Below are 16327 nucleotides of genomic sequence, written 5' to 3'. Positions count from 1 at the left end.
CAGAAAAAAGATGTAATATTGTGAAATATTATTATAGTTTAAAATAATGGTGTTCTATTTTATATATTTTTTAAAATATAATTTATTCCTGTGATGCGAAGCTGATTTTTTTTTTGTGTCACATGATCCTTCAGAAATCATTCTAATATACTGATTTATTACTTTTATTATCAGTGTTGGAAACAGTTGTGATGCTTAATTTTTTTTGTAACCTGTGATTCTTTTTTCAGGATTCTTGATGAATAAAAGGTTGAAAAGAACAGCATGCATTCAAAATAGAAATCATTTCTAACAATGTAAGTCTTTGCTATCACTTTTTATAAATGTAACACATTCTTGGTAAATAAAAATATAAATTTCTTTCAAAAAAAAAAGAAAGCACAAAAAACTTTTAGATGGCAGCTTATATTGTTACAAAATATTTTCAACTTTTTATTTGTTAAAGAATCCTTTGATAATAATAACTGATAATAAATTTATATATTAGAATGATTTCTGAAGGATCATGTGACACTGAAGACTGGAGTAATGATGATGACAATTCAGCTTTGTATCACAGAAATAAATTATATTTTAAAATATACTTATAGCATAGAATATACTATAACATAGAAAGCAGTTATTTTAAATTGAAATAATATTTTACAGCCTTGATGAGCAGAAGAAACATCTTTAAAAAACATTAATATAAACCTGCTAATTAAATTATTATTGCTGTTTCGGTAGTGACAAATTATTTGTGAAGTATTTACCACAGTTGTTTATAGTATATAAATATAAGTACATAAGTATATTGTATATAAGTAAAACAACAAGACCAGAAAAAAAAAAATCATGCAGATCTTATGTCAGTTTATTATGATTTTATCCCAGATAACAAAAATATATTCTAAGAATGTTATGAAACCATTATTTCTCTTTTAATGGTCTCTGAATGATCCAAACATCCGGAAATATTGTAAAAATGCTATTTTTGGGGTTCCGTGAACATTAAGAAAGCACTCCATTTATCATTTTGCAAACATTACGGGAAAGTTACTTTTGAACATTTCCTGAATGTTCTAAAACAATATTTGGTCTAATGTTTTTGTGCTAACCATTGACTGAACTACATGAACAAATAACTGAATGAATGTTATAATAACGTTACTGGAAGAACATTTGTTTATACACCCTAAAAAGGCAGCTAATTACGTTACTTACTTACATTTTATGGAAAGTTATGTGTTACTTTTTAAATCTGGGCAGGGCTTGCTTGTTTGTTTTTAATATAAAAAGTTTGATTTTTGTCAAATGTAAAAGCCTTTTCACACCAAAAGCCTCAGGCTTAGAGAAAAGTAAATTGCCGTCTGTACAGTAGACCGCAGAAGAAAAAATGTCAACACTACAGCAATAAAAAAGGAAAACAAATGTTAGATTATCTTGAGTAATCTTTGCTTATTAGTTTGGACGAATTGGATCATCGAAGGTCGGCAGCAAAGACATCGGTTAATAAAATGGGATTAAATACATAAAGGATATTTGTATTATTTAACATTTAATTATTGCAGGTTTGTGTTGAATTTCAGTGTTTTTATTCATTTTGAAGAACACTGTATCTGTTTTTTAGTGAGTGAGATGAATTAATGCATGTTCACATTTATTCTAGAACTAAAGTAACATCTTACAATTTCTCTCAACATGGGGACAGGAAAGCTTTTAATCAATAAATGGAGGAAAGTAACTGGCGTTACTCATTTGAAAAAGTAACTCGGATATTTTCTTGTCAATAAAAAAGTAAAGCATTACTTTACTAGTTACTTGGAAAAAGTGATATTATTACGTAACTTGCATTACATCAGCGGCAACACAACTTGTTGACTTACTGAAACGTGGTTTATTTGTATATTCTTACTGCAAACTCGACTTACTTATGAATTCAAATTGATTTCAAGTCAATTTCCGTACAAAAACCACAATCCGCCGGTAAAAACAACCTTGACTTTTTATTTGGATTGCCAAACATGTTAAGGCAGAGACAGTATAAAAAGCAACTGCAGTTTAATGATATAGCAGACATCAAGAAAAACCTAATGACGGGACTCGACCAACCTACACCATTGACTTTCAGTCCAGAGAACCACTTGTAAACATATCGAGTTATGCATTACTATCGAAGTAACAAAGGACTACGTCTGCCGTGTCGGTGAGGTGGGTAGACAACCATACATTGCACTGAATCAATACAAAGGTACATAAGCTAGTTATAGTCACCGCTGAGCACCGTTCAACTATGTACAACTATGTACATCACGATAATACCGTATGGCACTGAGATGAACGGTCCATTAACATCCACTTTATACGATACAATAGATTAATGGCTGTTAATAACAGTATATTCATGTTAATAAGTCGATGCGGAGCGAGCCACCTTACAGTCACTTGAAATCTATTGCAAACCGTCCTTGACCACACAGAGGTGATGGAATAGCAAATACATTCAATAGTATGGTTACACAACAATATGAGTGCATACGAACAGCTAGATGTAGCCATTTACAGGCGAAATCCAACGAGCAGAGGGTTTGTGTGCGACGGCGCCCCGAGGAAATGCTTCTCAGGCCCAGGTCTAGTTCCGCTGCAGTCGTACATTCATCGGCTAGAAATGAAATTAGTCGCTGCCTCCTATGGAGGCGATGAGGAACACCATGGAATTGATGTCTGTGAATCCTTGTTTGCGTGGGGAACATCTCACATCTTCCCGTCGTTCTCTGCAGATTAAACAGACAAGTTACCAAAACGTTTTTTAGTTTTTACATTTTCTTTGAATCACTGTAAAAAGTGAACAGTTGGATCAACTTAAAAAAATTATTACTTAAATTAAAACATTTTAAGTTCTTTCAACTTAATTTATCACATAAATTAATTATAAATTAAGTTGAAATAACTTAAAATGTTTAGGTGTTACCAATTGAAGTATTTTTTTAAGTTGATCCAACTGTTCACTTTTTACAGTGATGGTGAAAACATCCAGTTCTACAATTAAACATTATATGAACCCCCCTTGTCATCCAGTAAAGAAATTATGTTTTTTTTAAAGAAAACATTTCAGGATTTCTCTCTATAGTGGACTTCTGTGGTGCTCGTGAGTTTGAACTTCCAAAATGCAGTTTAAATGCAGCTTCAAAGCTTCGTCTCATTCTGTCTTCAACTTCAAAATCGCCCTACATCGCTGCAGAAGTACTGACCCAGTGTTTAGAAAGTGAACGTGCAAAGAAGCCTTTACAAAAAAAGGTGATAAAGCGTATTAAAAAAAGTTGAAGACAAAAATGTGATGGGAGTTTTTCAACATACCCTAACTGTATTGACCTAGAGACTGGACGAGACAAGCATTTGAGGTTAAAAAGTATATAATTTGTCAATTTGTTTAGAAAATAATCGTTTCGCTAGATAAAACCCTTCTTTCTCGACTGGGGTCGTTTAGAGCACTTTGAAGCTGCATTTAAACTGCATTTGGAAGTTCAAACTTGGGGGCACCATAGAAGTCCACTATATGGAGAGAAATCCTCAAAAAAACATAATTTCTTTACGACTGAAGAAAGAAAGACATGAACATCTTGGATGACAAGGGGATCAGTGCATTATCTTTAAATGTTTGTTCTGAAAGTGAACTACTCCTTTAAAGGAACATTCCAAGTAATCGCTTTGCAAACATAATGGGAATATTAGTTGTGAATGTTCTCTGAACATTTGCAAACAAGTAGTAAAATGATGAATGTTTCAGCAGGGTTGGGGGTAACACATTACAAGTAATGCAAGTTACGTAATAATATTACTTTTTCCAAGTAACTAGTAAAGTAACGCATTGCTATTTAATTGACCAGAAAATATCTGAGTTACCTTTCCCTCATTTATTGATTAAAAGCTCTCCTGTCCTCATGTTGAGAGACATTGTGAGTAAGATGTTACTTTAGTTCTAGAATAAATGTGAACATGCATTAATTCATCTCACTCACTAAAAAAACAGATACAGTGTTCCTCAAAATGAATAGAAACCTGCAATAATTAAATGTTAAATAATACAAATATCCTTTATGTATTTAATCCCATTTTATTAACCGATATCTTTGCTGCCGACCTTCGATGATTCAATTCATCCATACTAATGAGCAAAAATTACTCGAGAAATTCTGAAATTTTTTTATTGCTGAAGAGTTGACATTTTTTCTTCTGCGGTCTACTGTACAGACGTCAATTTACTTTTCTCTAAGCCTGAGGCTTTTGGTGTGAAAAGGCTTTTACATTTGACAAAAATCAAACTTTTTATATTAAAAACAAACAAGCGAGCCCTGCCCAGATTTAAAAAGTAACACAAAAGTATTGCAACGCATTACTTTTCATACAAAGTAACCAACTAACGTAATTAGTTACTTTTTTAGGGAGTTACTCAATATTGTAACGCATTATTTTTAAAAGTAACTTTCCCCAACACTGCGTTTCAGAAAAATGTTTGAGAACATTATTAAACCGATAGTTCACCCAAAAATTAAAATTAGCCCATTATTTACTCATCCTCAAGGCAAAATTTTAATTTTTGGATGAACTTACCCTTTAAAGACCAGATAGCTCAAACAGACATTCTATTAAAAGTAACTAGAAGAATATTTGAGAGAACCTTGCCAAAATGTTCTGGAAATGTTTTCTGTTAGTTGGAAACAAGCATTCCTGATATAAATATTCAACTTCTTCAATTCAATCAATCGATTAAATTAAGCATCTGGCAGATGTCTTTATCCAAAGCGACTTACATTGCATTTAAGGTATTCATTTTAAGAGTTCATGCATTCAAACCAGTTTTAAGTAGCACGGGTGTATTTGTAGCAGTAGCCAAAAATGCATCGCATGGGTCAAAATTATTATTTTTCTTTTATGCCAAAAAATTATTAGGATATTAAGATATTTTGTAAGTTTCCTACCGTAAATATATCAGAAGTTCATTTTTGATTAATAACATGCATTGCTAAGAACTTCATTTGAACAACTTTAAAGGTGATTTTCTCAGTATTTTGATTTGTTTCCACCTTCAGATTCCAGATTTTCAAATAGTTGTATCTTGGCCATGATGGTCATAAATCTCTATTTCGAAAAACTGACACTTATGACTGGTTTTGTGGTTCAGGGTCACATTTATTTGATTTAATAGTTTTTGTTTTCTCACCGCTGGAGCAGGTCTGTGTCGTTGTCACTTGCTGGTTTGCAACCAGTGCCGCAGAACTCAAACCTTAAGGATCACAAATCACAGAACAATTCAATCAACTCTTACAATTTACATTCTTCACTGTAAACATGCCTAAAGGGCTCATATCACTTTTACCATGCAATTTTTTTAAGGTCAATTTAGGAATTGCACCCATAACCATTCATAGTTTAGTTTTCCACTCTCTATTGCAGTTTGAATTAAATGGATATTAATTTTTGATACAAGACAATTTTTTTAAATTAAGATTTATACATCATCTGAAAGCTGAATAAATAAGCTTTCCATTGATTTATGGTTTGTTAGGATATGACTGAAATGAAAATCTGCAATCTGAGGGTGCAAAAACTCTAAATACTTAGAATATCACTTTTAAAGTTGTTCAAATGAAGTTCTTAGCAATGCATGTTATTAATCAAAAATGAACTTCTGATATATTTACGGTAGGAAACTTACAAAATATCTTAATATCCTAATGATTTTTGGCATTAAAGAAAAATCAATAATTTTGACACATACAATGTATTTTTGGCTATTGCTACAAATTTCCTTGTGTTACTTAAGACTGGTTTTGTGCTCCAGGGTCACATATTTTCACACAAACAGCAACGGGAGAGTTGATTGTTGACAATTTAGAAAGAGGGTTTGCGGTTCATGTGTATATGTCCTCTTAGCAGGTACTTGCTGCTCATGTACCTGTTTGAATTAATCTTTTAATAGCAGATAAGACTAATTTGATTCCTCATGATACGAGCCCTTTAATATAGACTATTCAAGTAGTTCAGTAGTGTAGTATAGTATAGTTCAGTTGTTTTTGACCTTTTCACCTTGAAAGGGGTCATACTGGCCGGACACCAGCGTGTAGCTCATGCCCAGGTGAGTGAGATGATGTGCCTGAAGGTGGCGACCAAAGGGAACCGATTCTCTCTCCCGTTCAGTCTCACGTTCCTGCTCTGGAGATCCTCTTTCTCCAGGCTAAAGGAGTAAAACATACAATATATAAGGAATACTTTGTCTTTGGACAACAGAACACATATTTAAAATGCAAAGGACCTACATGAATCAATCAGGCTATATAGACTCTAATACATCTATTTAAGACCTAAAAAGATGTTTCATGAGTCCACTGTGTACACAATTCCCAACAATTTGCCTGCAGAAACTATATTTACATTGTGGATATTTAGTAGATGCTGCTATCCAGAACAACTTGAGTTTCACACAGTTTGTTTGTCCCACATTTGGGTCCATATTTGTGACCCTGGAACACAAAACCAGTCCTTAGTAGCAAGGGTATATTTGTAGCAATAGCCAAAGATACATTGCATGGGTCAAAATAATTGATTTAATGCCAAAAATCATTAGGATATTAAGTAAAGCTTATGTTCCGTTAAGATATTTTGTAAATTTCCTACAGTAAATATATTAAAACTTATTTTTTGATTAGTATTCAATTGATTATGCATTGCTAAGGACTTAATTTGAACAACTTTAAAGGCGATTTTTTTTTGCACCCTCAGATTCTGGATTTTCAAAAAGTTGTATCTCAACCAAATATTGTCCTATCTTAACAAACCATACATCAATGGAAAAGCATATTTATTCAATGCATAAATCTCAATTTCAATAAACTGACCCCTATGACTGGTTTTGTGGTCCAGGGTCATATTTGACTCTGTGGTAGGCAATAAGCTTTACTAGGAACGATTCATCAGTGCCTTTTACGTTTTTTTTGAAGCGAGATACATACAACAGGAGATTTGCCGTGATACGGCAGGAGAGGATGTGACAGAAGCTCTAATGCTGTCGAATCAGTCACGGGTTTGCTGCTTGGAGCACCGTCTGAATCCTCTCTCCCTGCCGTTTTTCCATACAGAGGGTAATGGAAACCTAGAACGGAAGACACACAGCTTACACTTTACAAGTAGTTCGTAGCACAGCCCCAACTTCGTGAAAGTTTTGGGGTGGTATTCGCATTGTGCAAAAGATGATTACCTGGGTAATTGTGCACCAGAGCCGGAGACATCACTCTGTAAGCATTGCTGCTGGTCTCACACAGGTGCAAATAGGGGTAGGAGTGCTGAAACTGAATGAAGGACTGCTGGGGTGACGACGCGGCCCCTCTCGCATTCTGCGAGTCTTCGGACGTCTCGCCCGCCGTCTCGTCTCCCTCCGGTCTGACGCTTTCCTCGGTGACCTCGGCCTCCGTCTCACACTTGACGCTCTGGAGTTCGGCCTCCAGCCTGGACTCGGGCTCTAGGGGCATGTGCCAGTCTTTCGCCTTGTCTGGACTCAGACTCATTTCCTCAGAGATCTTGTTGACCTCTTGATTTTGCGGCTTCGCATATTTGGACTGATAAGAGTGGCTCCAGGACTGAGATTCTGAAGCCTAAACCCAGAGGAACATCTACTGTCAAACAGTTTCTGGTCTGACAACCAATGAAATTTACACACCTTACAGGGAAGCCCTTTGTTATGAAACAGTAGCCCTAGCGTTTAATGCCTTCTTAATGCGTTCAAAAGGATGGCAAATCAATATGCTCTCAATCATCAAAGAATCCTGGCAATTTGATCATTTGATGATTAAGGATCATATTTCCAAAAACAACATGCTTTGGATTGTTACTCCAGCAAAACCAAGGACATTTCTAGCAGTCTGTTATTGTCTCTAAAAGAACATTTCCTCAGTAAATGATAAGTAACATCAGTAACTTACATTTAGAAATGTTACATTTGTGTCCACATTTGATTTTGAGTTTGAACTCTCCAAACTGAGCTCTTCAGATTCCTTGAGGACCCCTTGTTCTTTTGACATGCCGACATGGGACGCTTTCCCCTGTTGCTGCTGCTGTTGAAACGACAACTGCTTGTCCAACTCCACATAGATGAAGCCAGGTTTCGCACAGCTAATCTTAACAGAGTTCGCCCCTTTATGAATCGACTGAGAAGAGCTTATGAACTGTTTCTGCTCATCCTTTGTTCGTTCCTTCTGCTCAGATCCTCGTCTACCTTGATTTCGACTCTGCTTGCTATACTGCATTTCCTCACAGCATGCCTCACTGAGCGGTCTGTGGCTGCTGGGCATCATTAGAACCTTCTGGTCCATGGAAACACCCCGGCTGTACTGTCCATAGTACAAAGACTGAGCCAGCGCTGTGTGCGTTTCGGCGTATTGAAGCTGTGACTGAGAACTTGAGTGGCTAGAAGATTCTGAGCCTTTTATCTCCTCGTTTAAATCTCTCAAATCATCCTTCGTCCGACCGTAGGGCGAGGCCACCTTATGGAACGAAGTGGAATTGGCTTGGCCAGAATGCATGTAACCTGGAATACAATGGGAGTCATAGGCATGGCCGTGAGTTGTGGACTGGACCTCTTTTCCTGGAGTCATGGAGGCTGAGGGAATTTTTGTATTCGAGTTTGAATCTTGTGTTGAGTTCCTTCTAGATCTTGAGTTTGACCCGCCGTCCTCAGCTGCGTCGGATATGTCGGAATACGCCGGGCTGTTGGTTTTAGCACTCGCTCCATCTCCATTCGTAAGAGGGACGCAGTCCATTCTTGCAGAGCTCCCGATGGAAGGACTCGGTGCGTTGTCTGAAAAGGTGTACACCTTGTCAGCCTCAGCTCTGATGCTCGCCATACGGCTTTCTTGCGTTTCGCTCGGACCGTTTACAACATCTTGCTTGCTCAAGTGCTCTTTCAAGAGGCTCACAGGAAAGTCCTTCCCGATACTCTTCGTATCCTCAGCTTTTGCGTAAATCGGGTCACTTTTGGGACTGCGTGGATCTTTGCAAGTTCTATCCTTCAATCGATGCTTTTCCTTTCTCTTGCTGTCTTTGCTCAGGACTGCGGTGGTGTTGGCCATGTTGACTTGTGCAATAACATCCAGCTTTGGCTTGATGGGTTTCAGAGAGAGGTTCTTGGCTTTCGTGAGGGCAACGGTTGGAGAAGCCTGGAGAGAAGTAACTTCGGTGACTTTAGTGGAAAATGCGGCAGGCGGGATAGCTGTCAGTTTTGGAGGAGCAGGGGTTGCGTTGATTAATCTGTTGGTTCGAGACTTGGCTAGGCATCGTTCTGTAAAGCCTTCTTTCTTAATTTTGTTACACATGTCCCTCTTATCAATAGCACCCTCTGCTTCCAGCTTAGGCATCTCAACGGAAGCATTACGATCTGTCATGAGGCAGTTCTCAAGCACGACGGACATGTTGGAAATGAGCGGGAGGTTGCTCAGATCGTCTATGGATCCGTCTTTACTTGCCACATTCGCTCTTACTTTTGCATTGGCTATGGGAGTGCTTTCGTTGTTGAGCAATGCCTTCCTGCTCTTTGGAGAACCAACTGCGTTGAGTTTATAAATGCTTCTGGGCTTCTTAGAAATTACGTTCTCTGAAGAATCAAAGGGTCCCGAGTTGAGCGGTTCATCGAAATCTGAAAGCCTGTCTTCGCTCTCCACCTCAAACTCTTGCTTGCTGTCAGTGTTCAGGTGAGCGTGTGATTGGTGGTAACGGAGGCCGTTGATATGTTTGTACTTCTTGTTGCAATTCGGATGCGGACAGTCTATTAGCATCGGAGATGCGCAAACTTGATCGAGAAAGACAGGGTCGGATTTACCCTGAGGAGTGGAAGGAGCGCTTCTGGATTTGGCTCGTATCCTTTTTCCATTCCCGTTTCTAATGTCCTCCGAGACCAAGCTCAAATCTAAATCGGCTGGGGCTTTGCCTTTTCGTTTTCCACACATGATTGGATTGGATTTGATGTCCTCCACGGCGTAGTATCCAGGTGTCCTACAGCCACTGAGGTTCAGACTTCCACGTCTTCCTTTGTTGCCGATTCCCACACCGCGCCTCTTGTGAGTAAGTCCTCGAATCTTGGAAAGGCTTGGGTCGGCAGTTGGTTGATCTGGGATGGCCAGCCGCATCCGTTTACCGCGTCCACGTGCGTAAGGCATATCAGAGTCACTCATTGGCGATTCACAAAACCTAAGAACAACAAGGAGTCATAAGTGTATCAAATCTTAAAGGTACAGTTCACCCAAAAATTAAAAAATAAGACCAGGCATCCTAGGTGTATATGACTTCCTTCTTTCAGACAAATCCAATCAGAGATATAATATTAGAGGGGTCCTATTATGCTTTTCACTTTTGAATTTTGTGTTTATGTTTGGGCATAAAAAACATCTACAAAGTTACAAATCTCAAAGTCCACTCCAAATGGAGATATTTCGTTTTTAAAAAATCCATTTTTAAGAACTACAATGAACGGCTCCTTTGGACTACAGTGTAGACGAATGCAGTCAGACGATGGCAGTGGCACTCCTAAGCTTTAGAACAGCATAGACTGGTGTTTTTCTCCATCAGTCCAAAACAAGTCGATCCATAATAAAAAGTGTCTCGCATTGCTCCGGAGGGGTCAGTAAAACCTCCTTTAGTGATCCAATATGTTTTTGTAAGAAAATATTTAAAACGTAAGAATCACTTTAATCTAGTTTGCGCTAACAGTTGTACATGTAACTTGCTGCTTCGTGAAGGGGCGTGGCAGGAGTGAAACACAGTCTAAGCTGTTCGCCAATCGCAATGGAGTGGGACTGCTAAGTTAACCAATCACAACACATTTGGTTTTTCGGAAGGCGGACCTTCATCAAACCCAAAACTAATTAAGCCATTTGTGCCAGGCTGGGGTGGAAGCTATTGAAAAAATTATGTACTTTTCGAACCACCAAGCATGAGAGGATGTAATAGTGCATCCCCCAAAACAAAATGAAGACTTTGCAAAAGAGCATAATAGGACCCCTTTAAAAACTCTTCTGGCTCTTCCAAGCTTTATTATGGCAATGGGCGGGTGTTTCTTTTCAACAATTCAAAAAACGTCCAATAAAGCGCATCCATCCATAATATAAAATGCCTCACAACAGCTCCAGGAGGTGAATAAAGGCCTCCTATAGCAAATCAATGCATTTTTGTAAGAAAAATATCCATATTTAAAATGTAATAATCACTTTTGGGAGGATTTTGATATAAGTCAAGAGGAGACTGTTTTTCTTTTGCTAAAGTCAAAACATTTTCTTCCCTTGCTTCTGTAAACAAAGGTTGGTTTTCATGAGAAATGCATAACGCCAATGTATACGTCATCAGTCCAGAGCTGCTTTTGTGTACAACAGTTGGCACAAGCTAGATTAAAGTGATTTTTGTGTTTTAAATATGGATATTTTTCTTACAAAAATGCATCGATATGCTGCAGTAGGCTTTTATTGGACCCGTTTCAGACTGCTTCCATTCTAAAGCTTGAAGTAGCCAGAACAATTTTTAATATAATCCAACCACATTCGTTCCACAAAAGAAGGAAGTCATATACACCTAGGATGGCTTGAGGGTGAGTAAATAATGGGCAAATTTTCATTTTTGGGTGAACGAACCCTTTAATTTAAATGTAAACACTGCCGATCAAAAGTTTGTGATTTTTACTTTTTTTTTTTTTTTAGTATCTTATGCTCATCAAAGTTACACTTATTTGATCAAAAATACATCAAAAAACTAATATTATGAAATATTATTGCAATTCAAAATATACTTTAAACATAATTAATTTCTGTGATGCAAGGCTGAATTTTCAGCATCATTACTGCAGTCTTCAGTGTCACACAACCCTTCAGAAATCATTCTAATATACTGATTTATTACTTTTATTATCAATTTGGTAAAGATTTGCGCTGCTTAATATATATTTTTGGAACCTTTGATACTTTTTTCAGGATTCTTTGATGAATAAACAGTTAAAAATATAAATATAATATAAATATTTTCTAACAATGTAAGTCTTTACTATCACTTTTCATCAATTAAACACATCCTTGCTGAATAGAAGTATTCATTTCTTTCAAAGAAAGAAAAAATTCCCTCCCCAAACTTTGAACGAGGAGTTTCTGCAGTTCTTTTTAATGTTTTATTTATCAAAGAATCTAAAAGAAAAGTATTACAGGTTCCAAAAAAATTATTAAGCAGCAAAACTGAAAGATCGTGTGACACTGAAGACTGGAGTGATGATGCTGAAAATTCAGCTTTTCGTCACAGGAATAAATTATATTTGAAAGTATATTAAAATAGAAAACTATTATTTTAAATTGCATTAACATTTCACAATATTACAATTTTTTCTGTATTTTTAATCAAATAAACTCAGCCTTGATGAGCAGAAAAGTCTTATTTAAAAAGCATTAAAAATCTTATTGATTGCAAACTTTTGACTGCCTTTGATGAGCAGTTTCCTTTAAAAGCATCAAAAGTTGTACTTAGCCCAAACATTTAAGAGGCAGTGTATAAACACTTCAAGTCAAGCATTCAAGGAGAAAGGAAGGTGTTTACCGTGGCGGAGCCCAGTCATGTTTGGTACAGTCCAACAGAGTGCCCACATAGGTCCTTTTCCTCCAAGTGACATTCACAACTAGAACCCCTGAAATCGAACAGAAGCAGTCACAGCAATGAGTCCCTCTGAAATATCCAAAGCCACAGTATTCCAAAAGATTAAAACATTTTCTACAATCACCAAATTTAGCTTTAGCCATATGTGACCCTGGAGCACAAAGCCAGTCTAGCAGTAGCAGGGGTATATTTGAGCAATAGCCAAAAATACATTGTATGGGTCAAAATTATACATTTTTCTTTTATGCCAAAAATCAGTAGGAAATTAAGATCGTGGAACATTTACAGATATTTAGTAAATTTTCTACTGTAAATTTTTGATTAGTAATATGCATTGCTAAGAACTTCATTTAAACAATCTTAAAGGTGATTTTCTCAATATTTCGATTTTTTTGCACCCTCGGATTGCATTTTTTCAAATAGTTAGTCCTGTCCTAACAAACCATACATGAATGGAAAGCGTATTTATTCAGCTTTCAGCTTATTCAGATGATGTATAGAGCTCAAATACCCAAAAAACAATGCTTATGACTGGTTTTGTGGTCCAGGGTCACATATCTTGGTCTTTTCTCTGTATTTTCAAACGTTTGATCTCAGTGCATGATGGAAGTTAAGATGGTGGTCTGCAATTTTAATTTGCTTAATCAATATGCAACCAGTGTCTCCTCTTCCTTCAAATGCTTCAGTCTCACAGCTGCTTTGAAAACGCAGTCCTGTGGAGCTAATGACAAAACTCGGCCTTCACTCATCGCTTATCTAATCAAACCAATGTGAATGCAGAAAAAAGGGAAATGTGAAATTGCATATTGCATGTTTCTATAACATGCTCTCACCTTCCTCAGTCTCATGCCAGACAATACCCTCTAGATTGACGCTCGTTCCCGGTTGACATGGCTCCATGTAGCTGGACTCGAGGGCTTTCTCGGCTTCCTGCGTGTTAGTTCCAACTGACCGCGTCTTAACACTCAACTGGAGAAAGAGGGAGGAAGCACAAACAGTGCCAGCTGAGGTATAATGCAGTTGCATGCGAGTTCCTTCATCGAAACATTTGACTTTTCATTTTTAACAGCACACAAGTCAATGTCACAACAGCCAAAGCAAACTGAAAAGACATCTAGATAAGCACACTGGGACAATAGAGCAGAACAGCCAAGGCTAAAGGGGGTGGAGCTTGCCTCTATATTTAAATCTCTAAATAACACACGAAAAGCGTCCTGGCTTCAAAGAAGCCAGTATGTCTTTGTTCCAAAACAAACAGGGAATTATGATGCTCAGGTTTCCATTAGCAACAGACGTTGAAGAATCTCTCAGGGGCTGTGTTCACAAAGGAAATGGCTGACAAACAAAAGAAAACCTCTTTATATTGCCATCGCAAAGCGAGCTTAGATCGCACGGAAGGTGCTGCTCTTTTTGTGCTGCAGAGAGATTCGCGTAGCGCACAAAGAGGCGAACAGACACGGTTTGTCGTGAGTGTTGGAGCGTCATTCTCAAATACACAAACACCGAATCCGCCATCAGCTCAACCTACAGCCTCACGGCTCGTGATAGATGCACACATTGGCGGTTCGAGACACGACGGGATGCGTATAATCGGATGCGATGCGTTCTCCACTTGTTTTGTTTGCGAAGGTGTCTGAAGGACAGATGTGAGCTTACCGTTCTCAGGCTGTGCTCATCGGTGCTCGTGTCGTCAGTGTGGTCAACAATAGCCGCCGCGTCCATTCCGCCCCTCTCCGTTGCTCCCAAGGTGCTTCCGTTCTCAAATTCATCGTTTGGCTTATCCTTCCGCGTCCTCGCCGAGTCTTTCTCTCTCCTCAGTCCTTTGCTTTGGCTTTTGCCCTTCTTGCCGTCTCTGGCTCGGGCGGGCGGCGCGGGCTCGTCGCTGTCCACCGGCGCTGGTGCTGAATTCATCTCTCCGCCGCGCCGCTTACTGACGCATACTTTGGGAATGCCGCTCACAATCTCCAGCGACGGGAACCGATCCGCGTCCGTGGAGGAATTCCGTCGTTTCAGCTTGAATTTCTTGGGCTCCTTGCAGAGGAAAGGCTGATCGCTGGCGGTGGAGGCTCGCGTCAGGCCGTCGAACACGGCGCCTGCGCCCGCGCAATTGTACTCGAGCTCTTCGCGACCTTCCACCGCGCTTTTAACGCTCAAAACGCGATTCATCGCCAATCTCTGTCGATCCTTCTCCAAATCCGCGTCCAGGTCGATGATCAGATTCCCAACGCCGATCTCCCAGTCATCCCCGCTGTCGTCCGGATCCGCTCCGTGTGTCTTGATTCTCTGCTGAAGGGAGGAACTGACTGACATTCTCCACACAGGATTTCTGACAGAAAACGGTGATGAATCCTAAATCAAGTGGATGGGAGGGTATTAATCACACACAAGTGCTAATGGAAACTGAATTACCGCGGTGCGGCTGGAACGCTCAACACATTGAAACATCTTAGATCAACATGTGTAACTAATGTTTTGACTGAAAGAATGATTGTGTTTTGCAAATGAATCCATCAAGAAGTTAAAGTCTTAAAAAGTCTCAGTTCTTTTTTTTTTACTCAAATTAAGGCCTCAAAAAGTAGTAAATCAGAGCAGAACGTTGCAAAGCATTTGATATCTAAATATTTTTGTTTTTCCCATACAAATACACACACTTACATGTATGACATTCTGTCTTTCTTCAGTCATAAACAAATTATGTTTTATGAGGAAAACATTTCAGGAGTGTTCTCCATATAGTGGACTTCTATGGTGCCTGCGAGTTTGAACTTCCAAAATGGAGCTTCAAAGGACTCCAAACGATCCCAGCCAAGGAAGAAGGGTCTTATCTAGTGAAACGATTGTTTATTTTCTAAAAATATTACCATTTATATACTTATTAACCTCAAATGCTCGTCTTGTCTAGCTTTGCGTCAACTCTGTGTATTCCGGTTCAAGACAGTTAGGGTATGTCTAAAAACTCCCATCTCATTTTCTCCTCCAACCTCAAAATCATCTTACATTACAGTTTTCATTTTTTTGTAAAGGGCGTTTGATCTTCTTTGCATGTTCACTTTGTAAACACTGGGTTTGTGCTTCTGCAGCGATGTAGGATGATTTTGAAGTTGGGGAGGAAAATGAGATGGGAGTTTTTAGACGTACCCTAACTGTCTTTGGAGTGCACAGAGTATGCATGCACATCGCAGAGCTAGACAAGACAAGCATTTGAGATTAAAATGTGTTTAAATTGTAAATTACTTTAGAAAATAACCAATCGTTTGGCTAGATAAGACCTTTCTTCCTCGACTGGGAGGAGCCCTTTGAAGCTGCATTTTAACTGTATTTTGCTAGTGGAAACTCATGGGCATCAAAACACCAATATATAGAGAACATTCCTGAAATGCTTTTCTCATAAAACATAATTTCTTTACAGTTGAAGAAAGAAAGACATGAACATCTTGGATGACAAGGGGGTAAGTAAATTGTCTGTAATTTTTTTGGTTTTGGAGAAGTGAACTACTCCTTTAAATCATAAACTCACTTCATTTTGATGAATTTCTCAGAAAACAAGACTTAAGTCATTTTGCATTTAAAGCAAATGCATTTTGATTAAAGAATCTTTAGACATTTGCAATGGAAAACAAGACAGAAGACATTTACATTGAGAGAACATTTTGACATATTGTGTTCTCTTCATTTA

The 16327-nt window shown here is 38.1% G+C and overlaps 2 protein-coding genes across 3 annotated transcripts in view; one reads left to right on the top strand and one right to left on the bottom strand.

Annotated features, from left to right (window-relative positions):
- LOC141286736 (leucine-rich repeat-containing protein 2-like) overlaps positions 1-16327 on the top strand; it is a 371513-nt gene that overhangs the window by 300937 nt on the left and 54249 nt on the right. The gene's annotated exons all lie outside the window — the stretch shown is intronic.
- Positions 1967-15408, bottom strand: LOC141286726 (zinc finger protein 608-like). 2 transcript variants are annotated; one of them, XR_012339337.1, is made up of 9 exons: positions 14308-15408; positions 13485-13620; positions 12595-12682; positions 7956-10215; positions 7235-7628; positions 6990-7129; positions 6059-6214; positions 5201-5263; positions 1967-2753 (listed from the first exon to the last, which is right to left on the bottom strand). XR_012339337.1 is itself a non-coding variant. In XM_073818828.1 (9 exons), exons 1-9 carry the CDS (start codon positions 14959-14961, stop codon positions 2734-2736), a joined length of 3903 nt encoding a protein of 1300 aa, XP_073674929.1. In that variant the 5' UTR covers positions 14962-15407; the 3' UTR covers positions 1967-2733. The 2 variants fall into 2 exon arrangements, 1 of the variants encoding a protein (XP_073674929.1); XM_073818828.1 differs by having other exon boundaries at positions 6067-6214; positions 14308-15407.

Source organism: Garra rufa, chromosome 15 (genome assembly GCF_049309525.1).
Source record: "Garra rufa chromosome 15, GarRuf1.0, whole genome shotgun sequence".
In the NCBI taxonomy this organism is placed as follows: Eukaryota; Metazoa; Chordata; class Actinopteri; order Cypriniformes; family Cyprinidae; genus Garra; species Garra rufa.
This window is presented reverse-complemented; position numbering and strand designations above follow the sequence as displayed.